Source organism: Macrobrachium rosenbergii, chromosome 25, assembly GCF_040412425.1.
Source record: "Macrobrachium rosenbergii isolate ZJJX-2024 chromosome 25, ASM4041242v1, whole genome shotgun sequence".
Taxonomy (NCBI): Eukaryota; Metazoa; Arthropoda; class Malacostraca; order Decapoda; family Palaemonidae; genus Macrobrachium; species Macrobrachium rosenbergii.
In genome coordinates, this window is record NC_089765.1 from 17,851,321 (window position 1) to 17,868,820 (window position 17,500).

At 34.5% G+C, this 17,500-nt stretch overlaps 2 protein-coding genes across 2 annotated transcripts in view; both read right to left on the bottom strand.

Moving 5' to 3' along the window:
* The window catches only part of LOC136852390 (uncharacterized), a 24,778-nt gene extending 24,005 nt beyond the window's left edge, over nt 1-773 (bottom strand). Inside the window, exon 1 of the mRNA XM_067126983.1 lies at nt 534-773. The gene's annotated coding sequence lies outside the window, so the exon portion shown is untranslated. The remainder of the gene's footprint in view (nt 1-533) is intronic.
* The window catches only part of LOC136852185 (integrin alpha-8-like), a 25,116-nt gene that overhangs the window by 1,758 nt on the left and 5,858 nt on the right, over nt 1-17,500 (bottom strand). Inside the window, exons 4-15 of the mRNA XM_067126630.1 lie at nt 16,521-16,624; nt 13,441-13,585; nt 13,145-13,212; nt 12,594-12,642; nt 11,417-11,589; nt 10,736-10,969; nt 9,059-9,158; nt 8,204-8,304; nt 7,494-7,630; nt 5,923-6,092; nt 3,762-3,837; nt 1,290-1,305 (exon numbers count right to left, since the gene is read on the bottom strand). Coding sequence (XP_066982731.1) covers nt 1,290-1,305; nt 3,762-3,837; nt 5,923-6,092; nt 7,494-7,630; nt 8,204-8,304; nt 9,059-9,158; nt 10,736-10,969; nt 11,417-11,589; nt 12,594-12,642; nt 13,145-13,212; nt 13,441-13,585; nt 16,521-16,624 — 1,373 coding nt within the window. The remainder of the gene's footprint in view (nt 1-1,289; nt 1,306-3,761; nt 3,838-5,922; nt 6,093-7,493; nt 7,631-8,203; nt 8,305-9,058; nt 9,159-10,735; nt 10,970-11,416; nt 11,590-12,593; nt 12,643-13,144; nt 13,213-13,440; nt 13,586-16,520; nt 16,625-17,500) is intronic.

Below are 17,500 nucleotides of genomic sequence, written 5' to 3' on the forward strand. Positions count from 1 at the left end.
CTTTCTCATTAACCATAAACAAATAAGTCCCAGCTCTTGATATTGGCAGTTCAATGTTTTCTTATTCAATTGCATTATAAAGTCTTGCAACATTACCATAAACAAATAAGTCCCAGCTCTTGATATTGGCCTCAATTTTTCTTATTCCATTGCATTATAAAGTCTTGCAACATTACCATAAACAAATGAGTCCCAGCTCTTGATATTGGCCTAAATTTTTCTTACTCCATTGCATTACAAAGCCTTGCAACATTACCATAAACTAGTAAGTCCCAGCTCTTGATATTGGCCTCAATTTTTCTTAGTCCATTGCATTATAAAGTCTTGCAACATTACCATAAACAATTAAGTCCCAGCTCTTGATTATTGGCCTAAATTTTTCTTATTCTATTCCATTACAAAGTCTTGCAACATTACCATAAACAAATAAGTCCCAGCTCTTGATATTGGCCTCAATTTTTCTTATTCCATTGCATTGTAAAGTCTTGCAACATTACCATAAACAAAGAGAACTCAGTACTCTCATTCCTTACCTTCTCTAAAGCTTCAATGAAGGTGAAACTACTGAACTCATCAATGACATTTTCAATTCAAACAACCAGACATTGCCGATACCTGCATTCAGGTATAAGTCCTGTAATAGACTTCAGGCTTGGTGGAATTTTATAGACTCCGGGTGGTTGACTTTCACTTCTACCTGGTAGGCTGGGTCATGGCGAGCCTCTACCAGGACTGGTAGACTCATGTAGCCTTTTCCAATAGTCAGGGTTGTTCTGAGGAAGGATATTAAATATTGCCAGAGTCGTTTGGTTCTGTAAGAGTTACTATGGAATATTGTCATGAAACGGAATAAATATATCTAATGGTTTCATTAAGATTTCTTGGAAGACAGTTGGAAAGAAAACATTAAATTAAGGTTTCATCAAGATTTCTTGGAAACAAAATAAAAGAGAAGGCTCTTATTATCTAAATGTTTCCTCTGTAAATTCAGGAAAAACAAAATGAGAAATAGATAATACCAAGGTTTTATAAACTCTGAAACTTGAGGTTTCTTGTTTAGTCTCATTTTGTTTTGGATCACTGTGTGAATTCTAAGCAAATTTTTAAAAAATTTTGTTGATGGATAAACCAGCTGATATGTTATATTGTGTGTGTGTATAACCCATTACTGTGATAACTGATTTTACATTGTATTGTATTACTTCCACGTGAATCATTACTTAACAAGGGAAACATACCTTGCAAACATGCATATCCAAGATTCTCAACTAAATAGCCTAAAATTGTACTGAATCCATGTTGTACCTTCAGAAAAACAAAATCATCCATATAAAATACCACAAATACCATCAAATTATCATTTATATAAACGCCTCAAATACTTCAGTGAAGGTTTCATTTTCCATTGCATATTGCCATTACATAAATCATACGTTTTGTAAAAGGAGTACTGATTCACATCAATAGAAGTAAAACTGCACTGATTCTCATTAACTGCCATTTGCAAGGCAAGCAACCAGACATGGCAGTTCAATGTATTTCATGATTCCACCAATGGAAATAAGACTATACTGATTCTCATTAACAGCCATCTGCAAGGCAAACAACCAGACATTGCAATTCAGTGTATTTCATGATTCTCTCCAGTGGAAGTAAAACTGTACTGATTCTCATATAATATATTTATATATAAACAACCAGACATACAATTCAATATATATATGATTATTATCACATTTGTAGAAGTGATTCATTTATCACTGATTCTCAGGTGAAAAATAAGAAAACGGGGTGTAGGTCCTGAACTGTTTGATTCTCAAGCAATTGAAGAAGGACTGATACAGAGTGTGAGATTCTCATCAATAGAAATAGAACTGTACTGATAATCTCATGGCAGGAAAGTTTGCTTTGAGTTTTTATTGTTCTCATCAATGTATGGTTGTGTGTGTGAACTGTCCATCGATTCTCATCATGTATGAAATAAAACTCACTGCAAACTTCTCATCAATGAAGGCCAGAACTATCAGTTCAGTTGATTCCCATCATACAAGCTAGAAGTACTTAGTAGATATTCTCAACCCATTAGTAGGATTCTCATCAAATATCAAGAATAACTGGACTGATTCTCAAATAAACTAAATAGTGTAGAGATTAATCAATCCAGGCTTGTAAGTTTTGATGTTGTATTCTCATTCACAAAGGTGCCAATAGATGATCTGATGGCTTTTATCTGAATTGTTAGAGAACACACAGCTGGATATCCCATTTTCTAAAAGTACTTTAATTGAACTGATTAAATTATGTGTAAAAGATTGTAAATTTGAATTTAATGGTAAATTTTACTCACAAAAATTTTGGTTCTCAATCAAACCCTCTTTTCATTTCAAACATATAGAATTTTTTGAAAAGAAGATATTCCACAACATAATCCCACGTAATGAACATGGTTTAGGTATGTTGAGACATAATTTGTGTATGGCCAGCGAACCAAGATGTAGAAAACTTTTTTGCTGTTAAATCATCTGGCTAGGGCATCAATTAAATGGCACAGGTGTCGCCTGCAAAAATGATGCCCAGTGCTTACTGTTTTGTGCATGGTGTCTTCAGGTGGAAATAGTAGTGAGTTTGCTATAGTGTGTATGGAAAACCTATCAACATTTCTTCCTATGTGCATTTCTGTTCTGGACAAAGCAATAAGGTTAAAAAGTCAGTGTTTTCAATGTTTTTAAGAGCATTACGACTATGTAGCCCTGAATATATTGATGATGAAATAGATAAGATTAGGAATGCAGGCAAAAATTGAAATATCCTGATAGTGTATTAAACAGTGCATATGAAGCGGCAAAAATACTATGTATCAAAACCAGAAAGAACCTTACAACACAAAAAATTTTTTTTCTGCCTTATAATGGAATAAATTGATTTTTATCCCCATCTTCTTAAGAATTCTTGTGTTAATGTCAGCATTTTGTGAACAATACATTCTTTCTGTAAACATTAAGGAACTTCTAACAAAGGGTATTAAAGGCAGTTGATAAATCTGGTGTAAGTCTTGTGACAACTTTTATTTTATAAACCCAAAAAGCATTGGTAAATATAATTGAACAACATAAGAAATATGTGAGATATGCATAAGGGAACAGTGGTATATTTGTACATGTTAGTATAACAATCATGCTATCAACTGGGAAGGGGCATAAGAATTGTATATTCTAATAATGCACTGTAAAGGAACATCATTGAATCTAGCTTCATAAAAGAAAGTTACAAACCATAATATGAATATCAGTCATATGTATAAACTTGATCCTTTAATATCAAAAGAAATTTGTAAATTGTTTAAACTTTAAGGTAGGCAGTAGAGATAAAAAAATTATCAATTTGTAAACACAGTACGAGGGTAGTAAAATTAATGAGTTTCCAAACTCCGCCTCCATGACACCTGTCAGGTGTGGATCTGAGGTGGGGTATGGTCTGTTTATCAGCAATGTCCCTAAATCTATTGTGATTTTTAGCCAAATGAGTTTTAAAGGCCACTCCTACCTCGACACCGGCCTGAATATGAATATGGAGCCTCTAACGGTTGTGTATGTTGGCAAAAGTACTGTTCTTGTAGTATATATATTTGTGACTTCTCACACTCTGTATCAGTCCTTCGTCAATGGCTTGAAATAAAGTCGAAACCGGTCAGGACCTACACCCCCGTTTCTTATTTTTCACCTGTGGTAATGTGTGATATATATATATATATATTATTTTACCTGTGGTCATTCGTGACTTTGAAGATAAACTTGGGAGAATCCGAGTTATCTTTCAAGACCATGCGTAGCTGGGCATCTGTAAGAAACATAGTCATATAACTATTAGTTAGTATTGGTTGTAATGCTATAGTTATCATTGGTTATATTGCAGTGCGTATGAAATTCAAAGTATGTTACTGGTGATAAATTTAGCTTATTTTTCGTAGGGGAGTAGTGCCGTCAGTGCACCTCATAAGGTGTACTGTAGGCATTACTAAAGGTTCTTTGCAACGTCCCTTCTTTAGGCCCCTAGCTGCAACCCCTTTCATTCCTTTTACTGTACCTCCGTTCATATTATCTATTTTCCAACTCTTAACAAATATTTCACAGTGCAGCTGCTTTAAGGTTTTCCTCCTGTTACACCTGTCAGACCTACCTACTCTCAGTTTCTTTTCCAGCGCTGAATGACCTCATAGGTCCCAGCGCTTGGCCTTTGGCCTAAACTCTGTGTTCAGTTCAGTTCAATAGATTTGGCTTATTTACAACGTGACTGTGTCCTAAAGGCCGCGTTTTCGTCTAGGAAGATTTAATGAGATTTATTGACAACAGGTGACTGGTATTTCCAAAAGGTGTCCTTTCATCAAGACAAAAAAACTTCAAAGATTCGCAAAAGCAGATTGTTAATAACATGTTATTAATAACAGATTATTGATAACATGTTATTAATAACAGGTTATTGATAACGTTATTGACAGGTTATCAATAACAAGTTATTGATAACATTATTAATGACATTATTAATAACAGGTTATTTTGATAACATATTAGTAGTAACATTATTAATAACATTATTAACCGGTTATTAATAACAGATTAATAACAGGTTTTTAATAACATATAAATAACAGGTGACCAAAATATTAGTCGAATGGAGGTCTTGTACACAAATGTGTAACCTGAGAAATAGTAAATTTTATGACGAAAGAGTAAATAAAAAAGTAACACATTTTAAGATTTGTATGAAATTCAGGCTGTCAAGCCAAGCGCTGGGGCCACTTTCAGCCATTTAGCACTAAAAACAGTGAGAAGAGGCAGTTAGAGGGGTTGGACAGCGAGGGTAATGGATCCAGAAAATAAAGGAGATGAAATACAGGGATCTGAAGGTGGAATTTTGAGTAAGATCTCATATTAACGCCAAGAAATAATAGTTAAGAGAGTAAAATGCTAAAGAGTTTTGGATGTAGCTGAAGACCTTAAGGAACGCCGGAAACATCCTTATAGTAATCAAAAAACGCCACACAGTTTCACTGTATATATATATATATATATATATATATATATATATATATATATATATATATATATATATATATATATATATATATATATATATATATTCTATATAATTAAAATATATATATATATTATTCTTACTAATTAAAAAATACTCATAATACCATGAGTCTTGAACTGGAGAAACAAATCCACAGTTATGTGTATGGGCATATCTATTTAAGAGCAAATCTCTGCAGAGAGCTTTTTGGGAATCTGTTCGATTGGAAAGGGGAATTGAAAGCTCTCTGTAGAGATTTATTTTTTCAAATATATGTACGTTTACGTAACTGTGGCTTTGTTTCTCTGTATTCCTTCCACTCGTTTATTGTTCTTCTTTTTGTACTTCCCTGCACCTTCTCTTACTTTCTAATGAACACCATATTCTTTGGAAGCTTGAATTTCAAGTCAGTGACCCCTTTTGTGGGCTTGTTCCATATAATAATAATAATATAATAATAATAATAATAATATGCTTCAGTGGTACGGGATGGGCTTAGATTCCAGGTTCTTTAGTAATGCCTACAGTGCACTACGTGAGGTGCACTGTCGTCACTAGCCCACCATGAAAGGTAGGAAAGTACAAATAACATATAAATCTTCTTACCTACATCCTTCCTGTAGGAGGTAGAGCAAAAATAAAGACACCTACATCCTTCTTGTAGGAGGTAGAGCAAAAATAAAGACACCTACATCCTTCGTGTAGGAGGTAGAGTAAAAGTAAAGACCAAAAATTAGGTGCAGCTGCAGGCCTAAGGGACGCCTTAAGTGCCCCTTTAGTAACGCCTACAGTGCACTGCGTGAGGTGCACTGGCGTCACTGCCCCACCGCGAAGATCGAGAATTCTTACCTATGTCCTTGGTGTAGTTAAACGCCTTGTAATTGATGTCGATATTCAGGTAGAAGCAGACTCCCTTCACTTTTCTGTAGCCTGCCAGCTCGTTGTCACAGCTGTTCTCGTCGTTCAGTGTCTCGCTCTGGAAGCTGACCTCTCCGAGTAAGGTAATTACTGGGGCGGACCTTTTTCCAAAAAAAAAAAAAATTCAATGGTTTTTTTATTATTTTTTTTTTAGGTTAAATGCGAGGGGCAGGGGTCACGTGGATGAAGATGGAAGGGGGGATGGGAAGTTTGACTTATAAAATGATGGAAGGGGTTATGTTAATTTTATATAATACATATATATATATATATATATATATATATATATATATATATATATATATATATATTATATATATATATATATATATATATATATATATATATATATATATATATATGTGTGTGTGTGTGTATATATATAGTATATATTTATATGTCTATATATATTATATATATATATATATATATATATATATATATATATATATATATATATATATATATATATATATAATATATAGATATATATATATATATATATTTTTTTATTTACTGTATATATATATATATATATATATATATATATATATATATATATATATATATATATATAAGAAATATCTTGTGTTAAGAAATTCTGCTATGGGTCTCGTTAATCAGGGTAGGGCCGCCTAAGCCATATCTGTGAACGAATCAAGCCAAATTGATGTTCTAGGTTTAATTACCTTATTAAGTCAAAATGCTGATTGTCAGTTTCTTAGTTATCAGAATATTGTTATTAAAATCATTATGATTTATAGTATATTTTGATTGAAGTTGTCAATAATGTTAACGATAGTGTTGGGGAAAATTTGGGAGATCAAAACGAACAATTATCATGATTAAATAATTTCTTATTTATTACAGTAATCATCGTTTTTATTTTAGTGTCTTTTGAGTGAAATTAACAATAACAATGGCAACATTCTTTCCGAAAATTGGAGGCCAAAATCCTTTTTTTTTTTTATTAACTCGTATTATTAACTTTAAATAGTATTTTTCAATCTTTTTGTCGACAATATGATTGTAGTGTATTTTAACTGAAATTAACTGTTAACAATAGTCTTCGCGAAAATTGGCAGACCAAAAGCCCTTTTAAGGATTAATTATTAATTAATATAAAATGTTTTATATTTATCAATATATATATATATATATATATATATATATATATATATATATATATATATATATATATATATATATATATATATATATATCATGGCTGTTAATATCATTACAATTATAATAAATTGTAACTAAAATTAACAATATTAACAACAGTGTCAGTGAAAAATAGACAAGAATCTGTTTAACTTTATACAGTATATATATATAATGTAGTATATATAATATAGATTTTTATCGGTCATCATGGCTATTAATATCAATACAGTTATAATGTATGGTAACTAAAATTAAAACAATATTAACAACAGTCTCAGTGAAAATTGGACAAGAATCAGTTTAACTTGGACGAAATCAACAACAAAACTCACATGAGCAGGACGGCAGTGTTCGAGTCCACGGCTCCAACGACGACGTCCGGGTATCCGTTGCCATCCATGTCGAGTCCACCGTCTAAGCTGAAGCCAAAGCTTCGGATCGCGCTCGGGAATTGGGACGCGCGAAGTATCTGAGGAATATTCGCAACAGCGGTAAATAAAGGAATGGACAGATGCTGATTTGTGCTTATATACTTGTATATATATGTGTGTGTGTGTGTGTGCGTGCGTGTTTGCGTGCACACACACACATGCTTTAAATCACTAAAAGAGTGATGTTTGTATGCAGATATAATAGAAGGAAAATTGATGTTTTGCTTCTTATGCAGATATATATAGATATATAAAAATTATATATATATACTGTTTTGCTATATATAGATATAGATATTTTTATATATATATAGATAGGTAGATAGATATTACATATATATATATATATATATATATATATATATATATATATATATATATATATATATATATATATATATATATATATATATATATATATATATATATATATATATATATATATATATATATATATATATATATATATATATATATATATATATATATATATATATATATATATATATATATATATATTTCAGAGACATTTCTCTTACGAGTTCAACTACACCTCCCATCTGCATCACCTACGGAGTTCCTTGCCAACCAAGTTCATCATTCTTCCTTACCTGGGTAGGTTTCTGTATCAAGCCCTTGGGAGAGCCGTTGTATATGTAAACAATCCCTCCTTCGTCGGGCGAGTTCGCGTAGGGGGCGCCGATGGCTGCGTCTGGTAGTAAACAGTAGGTAAAAAGGATTATTCAAGTTTTTTTATTACGAATTTTTTTTTGCAGAAGTTGGGGGTATTTTTCGGCTTTGGGCATACGTGAAAAGTTTCTATAAGTTGCGTTGAAGTTTTGGTGCTTATTTTGCGAGACTGACTGCAAGACTGAAAAGAAAAGTCTAGGGATGAATTTCTTTAAGTAGATTCTGTGAAATCTGTCCTTATAAACTGACGGACAGACAATATCTTACTTAAGGTAATACCTGAAGGATTTGGGGATTACTTCATTTAAGACTATTTTCAGTACAAAGTACAACACTAACTCACAAAAATACACACTCATACATACATACACATATGTATATATATACATATATATATATATATATATATATATATATATATATATATATATATCTATATATATACACATATATATTGCCTATCAATATTTATATTTGTATATTCCTCTTTCATCTACTTCTATACAAAACCCTATAGTCTACTTACTACAAGGCATTACAGATTCCCTCTATCTTGTGGACAAGCATCCTATTCTATAAAGAATGAGAGAGAGAGAGAGAGAAACTTTAAAAAAATATGTATTTAAAACAGTAAGTACTTGAACCATACGCGTGAAAGAGTCCCTTCATATTTAAGCCTCGGAACGACAGACAGATAAATAAATAGATAGATAGATAGATAGATAGATAGAGATAGATAGATAGTTAGACCAACTGTCTCAGAAGTATTGTCTCACCGCCATAGCCATCTCTGTTGATGTCTCCGAGTCCTGCCGTGCAGAATCCAAAAAGACCCCATTCAGCGACTCCCGGAATCTCCTGTGTGCCTTTGATGATCTGCAAAGCACGGAAAGGAACAAATGTTAGCAAACTCTGTGTATTTGGAGAATCAGTGTATCTGGAACCTCAGTGTATTAGGGAACTCAGTGTATTGAGGAACTCAGTGTATTTGGAAACTCAGAGTATCAGGAACCTCAGTGTATTAGGGAACTCAGTGTATTGAGGAACCTCAGTGTATTTGGAAACTCAGTGTATTAGGGAACTCAGTATATTGAGAAACTCAGTGTATTAGAAAACTCAGTGTATTTGGAAACTCAGTGTATTAGGGAACTCAGTGTATCGAGAAACTCAGTGTATTTGGAAACTCAAAGTATTAGGCAATTCAGTGTATTAGAGAACTCAGTGTATTACGAAACCCAGTGAATGATGAAATTCAGAGTATTAAGAAACTTAGTGTATTAGAGAGCTCAGTGTGTTAGGGAACTTAGTATATCAGGAAACTCAGTTTATTAGAGAACTCAGTATATTAGGAAACCCAGTGAATTAGGGAACTCAGTGTATTAGGGAACTTATTATATCAGGAAACTCAGTGTATTAGAAAACTCAGTGTATTGGAAACTGTGTATTAGGGAACTCAGTATATTAGGGCACACAGTGTATTAGGAAACTCGGTGTATCGGGAAACTCGGTGTATCGGGAAACTCAGTGTGTTACGAAACTCAGTGTACTGAGAATCTCAGGGTATCAGGAAACTCAGTATATCAGGAAGCTCACTGTATAAGGGAATTCGGTGTATCAGGAAATTCAGAGTATCAGGGAACTCAAGGTATTCAGTGTATTAGGAAACTCGTTGTATCAGGAAACTCAGTGTAGTAGGAAACTCGGTGTATTAGGAAATTCAGTATATTAGGAGCCTCAGGGTATCAGGAAACTCAGTGTACTAGGAATCTCAGGGTATCAGGAAACGCAGTGTGTCAGGAAACTCAGGGTATCAGGAAACTCAGTGTATTAGGAATCTCAGTGTATTAGGAAACTCATATCAGGAAACTCAGGGCATCAGGAAATCCAGTGTATTAGGAAACTCAGTGTAGAGGTTTCTGCTTAACAATGTCATCATTCGTTTTTATTTACCCAATAAAAAGTGAAACTAATAATATTTGCTTATTTGCCTAATTTTCAAACACGAATATGGCATTGCAGAATCTTTTACTTGCAGTTAATAGCATTTGCGACCTAATTTTCGTTTTTAAATCGAAATTTACATACATGCAAGCGACTTCATGTGCGTAAACGCTTAAACATGTATTATTACTATTACTTTTCTTATGTTTTCATTTCTGGATGTTATTATAACCATTATATATTACACAGTTGTTTGTGTGTACGTATGTATGTATGTGTATATATATATATATATATATATATATATATATATATATATATATATATATATATATATATATATATCTATATAAATGTATATATATATATATATACATACATTTATATAGATATGTATATAAATATATATATATATATATATATATATATATATATATATATATATATATACATACATACATACATATACATATACTGTACACATACATATACATACAATTAACCGAACACACCTTAGCCAGGGGCGAATAGTGCACATAGACCTTCCCTCCGTCAGGAAGATGACGCGAGCCCTTGACGAATGCCCATGGCGATCCTATGAGGAGGTCGTCAGCCCTGTCTCCGTTGAAGTCTCCCACGGCGAGGCTGTAGCCGAATTTGGCTCCTATTTCGGTTCCAGTGATCTCGCCCAGGTAGTTGTCAGTCTTAATCTTGTATGGCTTGATTTTGGGCGGGTAAAATTTCACCTGTGGTAGTTATGATGAGTTTTAGGGAGGCTCTGCGTATTGTCAAGTGTGTATGGATGTGTGTGTATGCGTATGTGTGTATATATATATGTATGTATATATATATATTATATATAAAAATTATATATGTATGTATGCATGTATATATATACATATATAAATGCACTGTATGTATGTATATATATATGTATGTATATAATATATGTATATATATACATGTGTGTATAAATATATATATTTATATATATGTTTGTATATATATATATGTTTATATTTATATGTGTGTGAATTCGTCCAGTATGACAACAAACTCACAGGCATTCTGTAGTAAACATCTCATACATGTACATAGATGAGAATATTGAATATAAAATAATAAGTTCACGACCAACAACACCTTAATAATCTTCAGACCCAATTCATTCCGACATTTTGAGGACCACTCACCTTCCCTCTGTTTCTGAAGTTGACCACAGACACAGCAATGGAAGTATTGTGACCGTCGAAAATCCCTTGAACCACCTGCCAGCCTTCGTAGGCCTCTGTTCTGGACGGCCGCTCTGCAGTAAGACTTTGGAAACCTCTGCCTGCACTGCCGATCGGCTTGTTCGAAATCACTCCTGAGAAAATGTTGGAGAAATGTACATCACTCCTGAGAAAATGTTAGAGAAATGTAAATCACTCCTGAGAAAATGTTAGAGAAATGTAAATCACTCCTGAGAAAATGTTAGGGAAATGTAAATCACTCCTGAGAAAATGTTAGAGAAATGTACATCACTCTTGAGAAAATGTTAGAGAAAATGCAAATCACTCCTGAGAAAATGTTAGAGAAATGCAAATCACTCCTGAGAAAATGTTAGAGAAATGCAAATCACTCCATAGAAAATGACAAATCACCCATAGAAAATGTAGAGAAATGTAAATCACTCCTGAGAAAATGTTAGAGAAATGTAAATCATCAGAAAATGTTAGAGAAATGTAAATCACTGAGAAAATGTTAGAGAAATATAAAAAATGTTAGAGGAATCACCCCTGAGAAAATGTTAGAGGAATGTCAATCACTCCTGTGTTAGAAAATGTAAATCACTCCTGAGACAATATTAGAGAAATGTAAATCACTCCTGAGAAAATGTTAGAGAAATGTACATCACTCCTGAGAAAATGTTAAAATGTTAGAGAAAATATTTAAATACATAAATATTAGAGAAATATAAATCACTCTTGAGAAAATCTGAGACAGTATTAGAGAAATGTAAATCACTCATGAGAAAATATTAGAGAAATATAAACCACTCCTGAGAAAATATTAGAGAAATGTAAATCACTCCTGAGAAAATATTTAGAGAAATATCTTCTTAAGAACATGTGGGAACTCTTTTAGCACAGATGAACACACAGACATGACACGGATTCTCTGAAGTCACTGTGATGTTGCATGCTTGATAAAGTTATTTTCTGTCACTGAGGACCTCAGTAATACAAGAGTTTGTATGTCAAGTCGCTCTTCATATGTGTACGTATTTGTATGTGACCTTATATAAGTGTTTTTGTGTCTGTCGATATGAAACTGCCTGGATTAAACCAAAACAAAATTAAATGTGTGAAAGGTCTTTGCAAATCTTACCTTCTTCGTAGAATGCATTGGGACCTCCCATGACCAGTCCTAGGTCCGGCTGAAAAAACTATTTTTGTTAATATTCAAATCAGTCACATTAAAATTCCAGATTTTTTCATCATTAATTCACGTAAGGCATATTTTAGTGTGCGTTTGTGTATGAGAGAGAGAGAGAGAGAGAGAGAGAGAGAGAGAGAGAGAGAGAGAGAGAGAGAGAGATAGTAAGCAGTATAATTTTTTTTAATCAGATCAGTCACATTGGAATTCAAGATATTTTTTTTCACTAATTTATATAGGATATATTTGTGTGTGAATATATGTATGTCTGTGTGTGTGAGAGAGAGAGAGAGAGAGAGAGAGAGAGAGAGAGAGAGAGAGAGAGAGTGAGGAAACAGTGTGAATAATCATTATTTGTTTTTGTTAATATTCAGATCAGTCACATTAGAATTGAAGATATTTTTGCCACTTATTCACACAAGACATACGTATGTGTGTGTGTGTGTGAGAGAGAGAGAGAGAGAGAGAGAGAGAGAGAAATTGGTCAGGAAAGCAGCACTTACCTTTCTAATCAAAGCGGCACTGAATCCAACCAGGGCATTTTGTAACGTTTGAGGCTTTGGGTATTTGGCTGAAATAGGACAAGGGTATTATTATTATTATTATTATTATTATTATTATTATTATTATTATTATTATTATTATTATTATTATTATTATTATTATTATTATTATTATTATTGTTATTATAAATTAGTTTGTTTGCATTTTCAAGACTGCAGTCATCACTTATAACAACACTGATTCTGAAATGACATTTTGAGGGGTCAATCTGTCATGCCTCTTAAATGCCACTTACTCTCTAGGAGGCCTTTGACCTCTGGGACACCATCAGCATCCGTCAGGACGAAGCAAGCCCCTCGAGGCTGCAACGTCCATTCCTGCTTCAGGTTAGAGGCGTCTACCCTGTCCTGGATCGCCAGGGTATAGCGAGGGGCACAGGCCTGTAAAGGAAATTGTTTATGTATATATATATATATATATATATATATATATATATATATATATATATATGTATGTATGTATGTATGTATGTATGTATGTATGTATGTATGTATGTATGTATGTATCACAGTGCCCTCTTAACTTCTCGATTTCTTCATATGTTACTGATGCTTGTCATTTGGAATCTAGGCTTAGTAGTGACAGGTGTTTTGCAGATTGTGAAGAAATCGGGAATTTAATAGGTGGCATTCTGGTTATCAAATAAATACAGTATGTATATTATATTATATATATATGTGTGTGTGTTTACACAAATTACATTAATATATATATATAATTAACAAATCATTTTTGATGGTGAAGAAAAACAGCCAGGAAGTCAAGCCAAGCTCACGAAAAAAAAAAAAAAAAATTAAAAAGGTATCCCATTCAACGACTAGGCCACACGAAGGCCCTCTCCTCTCTGCTCGTCGGTCATCAAAGAAAAAAAAACACGCTCTGAAGGGTAAAGGGAAGAAAATGAAGAAGAAGAAGAAGAGGAAGAAGAAGCCCTTGGATCATCCCGGAACAAAGGGCGGACGTCACCACCATCAAAGGGTTGTTATAGCATCCCGAAGGAGACTGACTACTCCTGCGTCTCCTGCTTCAAAGGCACCAGGCGAAAATGCACGAAGGAAAATGATGAATACGAGGCTATCAAGCAGCAGCTAATATGTCTCTCCCCTTCCCCCTTCCCCTTCCTCCGCATCCCATTCCCCACCTCTTCCTCTCCCCTTCTCTTCCACCCTCCCCTCCTCTCCCCTTCCCCATCCCCTCCCCTACGATTATCACCTTCCCCTCCCCTCCCTTCCTCATCCTCCCCTCCCTCTCCTTCCCAACTCCCTCCCCTCCTCTTTTCCTCCCTTCTTCCCATCCCCTCTCCTTCCCCTTCCTGTCCCCTCCTCCCCACAACCACCTCCCCACCTCTCCTTCCCTCCTCCTTTCCTTTCCCTTCTTTTCCCCCCTCTTCCCCTACAACCACGTCCCCACCCCTTCCCCTCTCCTCTCCTCCTTCTCATCCCCTCCTCTCCTCCCTCCTCCTCTCCTCCCTCCCCTCCTCCCCTCCCTTCCCCTACCCCTCTCATCCCCCTACCCTCTCCCTCTCCCCCCTCCCCTCCCCTCTCCCCTCCTCCCCCCCCCCTCCTCCCTCCTCCTCCCCTCCCACCTTCACCTCATCTGAATCTCATGACGCCTTCCTTTTGGTTATATGCCTTCCCGAAACACCGGGGGAACGCCGCCCCCTGTTCATGGATGTAACGAGCGTTCGACGTTTATCGACAACCGTCGGATGTAAAGGAGGAAGTATTGGAGGGAGGGGGAACTAATGCGAAAATGTTTGTAAAATATTCATGGATGTTAAATATTTTTTTTTTTACTTTTCTGTATATTTATAACTTCAGCAGGTTCAAAGGTTTTGAATTTCTTGTATTCTTTCATATTTTTATTTTATAAGCAAAGCAAAATATCCAAAATTAATTCTTTTTCTTTTTCATATTTGTTTTTAAGTGAAGGAAAATATTCTCCCTTTATTGTGAATCTCACTATATTTCTTTATAAGTCAAGAAAATAGTCTCCTTTGATTGTGAATCTCGCTATAGTTCTTTATAAGTCAAGGAAAATATTCTCTTTTGATTGTAAGTCTCGCTATATTCTTTCTAAGTCAAAGAAGATATTCTCCTTTGATTGTGAATCTCGTTACATAGGTTTAGATCAGTACGTTTTCCAACTCGTAAGAGTCTAGTGCAGTCAGTGCACCACACGTGGAGCACCGTAGGCGTTACCAAAGGTTATTTGCAGCATCCCTTCGGCCAGTAGCCGCACCCACTTATTTAGCATTTTACTTTACATCCGTTTTCATTTCCTTTTAATTTATCTTGCTGTCCAGCCACTCTGAATCCCCTCTATTTAGTGTCCTGAGTGTTAAGTCGCTGAAAGTGCTATTATGTGTTGGTTTATGGCTAAATTTTAATAATTTCATAAATAAGTAAAATCAGCACTGTAACGAGTGCTACAAAATCAACACCAATTAAACTGAATGTAGAATTTAGGCCAAAGGCCAAGCACTGGGACCAGTGAGGTCATTCAGCGCTGAAACGGAAATTGACGGTAAGAAGGTATGAAAGGTGTAACAGGAGGAAAACCTCAAAGCAGTTGCACTATGAATCAATTGTTAGAAGAGTGTGGAAAGTAAGATGGAAGAAAGAGAATATGAGAGGAGGTACAGTAAAAGAAACGAAAGGGGTTGCAGCTAGGGGCCTAAGGAAGGCACGCTGCAAAGAACCTTAAGTAATGCCTACAGTGCGCCGCATGTGGTGCGCTCACGGCACTAACCCTCCTACGGGGATAGCTGTAATGGGTGCTATAAAATCAACACTGTAATGGGTGCAATAAAATCAACACTGTAACGAGTGCTATAAAATCAACACTGTAACGGGTGCAATAAAATCAACACTGTAACGGGTGCAATAAAATCAACACTGTAACGGGTGCAATAAAATCAACACTGTAACGGGTGCAATAAAATCAACACTGTAACGAGTGCTATCCAACACTGTAATGGGTGCTATAAAATTAACACTGTAACGGGTGCAATAAAATCAACACTGTAACGAGTGCTATCCAACACTGTAATGGGTGCTATAAAATCAACACTGTAACGGGTGCAATAAAATCAACACTGTAACGGGTGTAATAAAATCAACGCTAACGGGTGCAATAAAATCGACACTGTAACTGGTGCAATAAAATCGACACTGTAACGAGTGCTATAAATCAACACTGTAATGGGTACAATAAAATCAACACTGTAACGGGTGCTATAAAATCGACACTGTAACGAGTGCAATAAAATCAACACTGTAACGAGTGCTATACAACACTGTAACGAGTACTTACAGCCAGGGGTGAAATGTCATCTTTGAAAGTACTCAGTGACTCTCCAAATCCTATTCCGTATCTTTTCAGGTGATCTCCCATCTTTAGCGCCTCTCTGCTGCCATCTGGAACAGTGAACAAAAACTCTGCAATAACTTGAAAACACACACACAAACACACAGACAATTGCTTTTGCGAATTTATTTTTGAAACTGGTATGCTACAATAACTTTACAGACAATTACTTCTGTGAATTTATTTGCATAGTGGCAGTCTACAGTAACTTAAAATTTTTTTGTGAACTGGTATTTTACCATAACTTTAAAACACACATGCAATTACTTCTACGAATTTATTTGCAAACTGGCAACCTACAATAAATTTTAAACACGCAAACAGTTTCTTCCCGGAATTTATTTGCAAACTGGCATTCTACAATAAATTTAAAACCTACATACAATTATTACTTCTGTAAATTTATTTACAAACTGGCGTTCTACAATAACTTTAAAACCCACATACAATTACTCATATAAATTTATTTACAAACCGACATTCTACATTAACTTTAAAACACATACAATTACTTCCATGAATTTATTTGCAAACTGGCATTCTACAATAAATTTAAAACACATACAATTGCTCATACAAATTGATTTGCAAACTGACATTACGTAATTAGTCGTCACAGACACTAGCAAAGAAATTTCTCAGGTACACGGTCACCCTTCATTAAATATTCATGTAAAGTAGTATTCATGCACGGGAGATTAATTATGCACTGTAGTGCGTGCTTGCGAAGGCATATGCATAAGCAAGCACACTGGCTTATGTGTAACGAAGCCAATTACCGTGAACACTTTGTCACGCGAAGTATATTAAAAATTATTTTCTTTTTTTTACGCTTATGTGGTTCATATGATAATCTTATATTTTCTTAGTTAGGGGTTTGTTTATACTTAGTGATAGGTACTAGATTTTTTTAAGAATATTTTTTT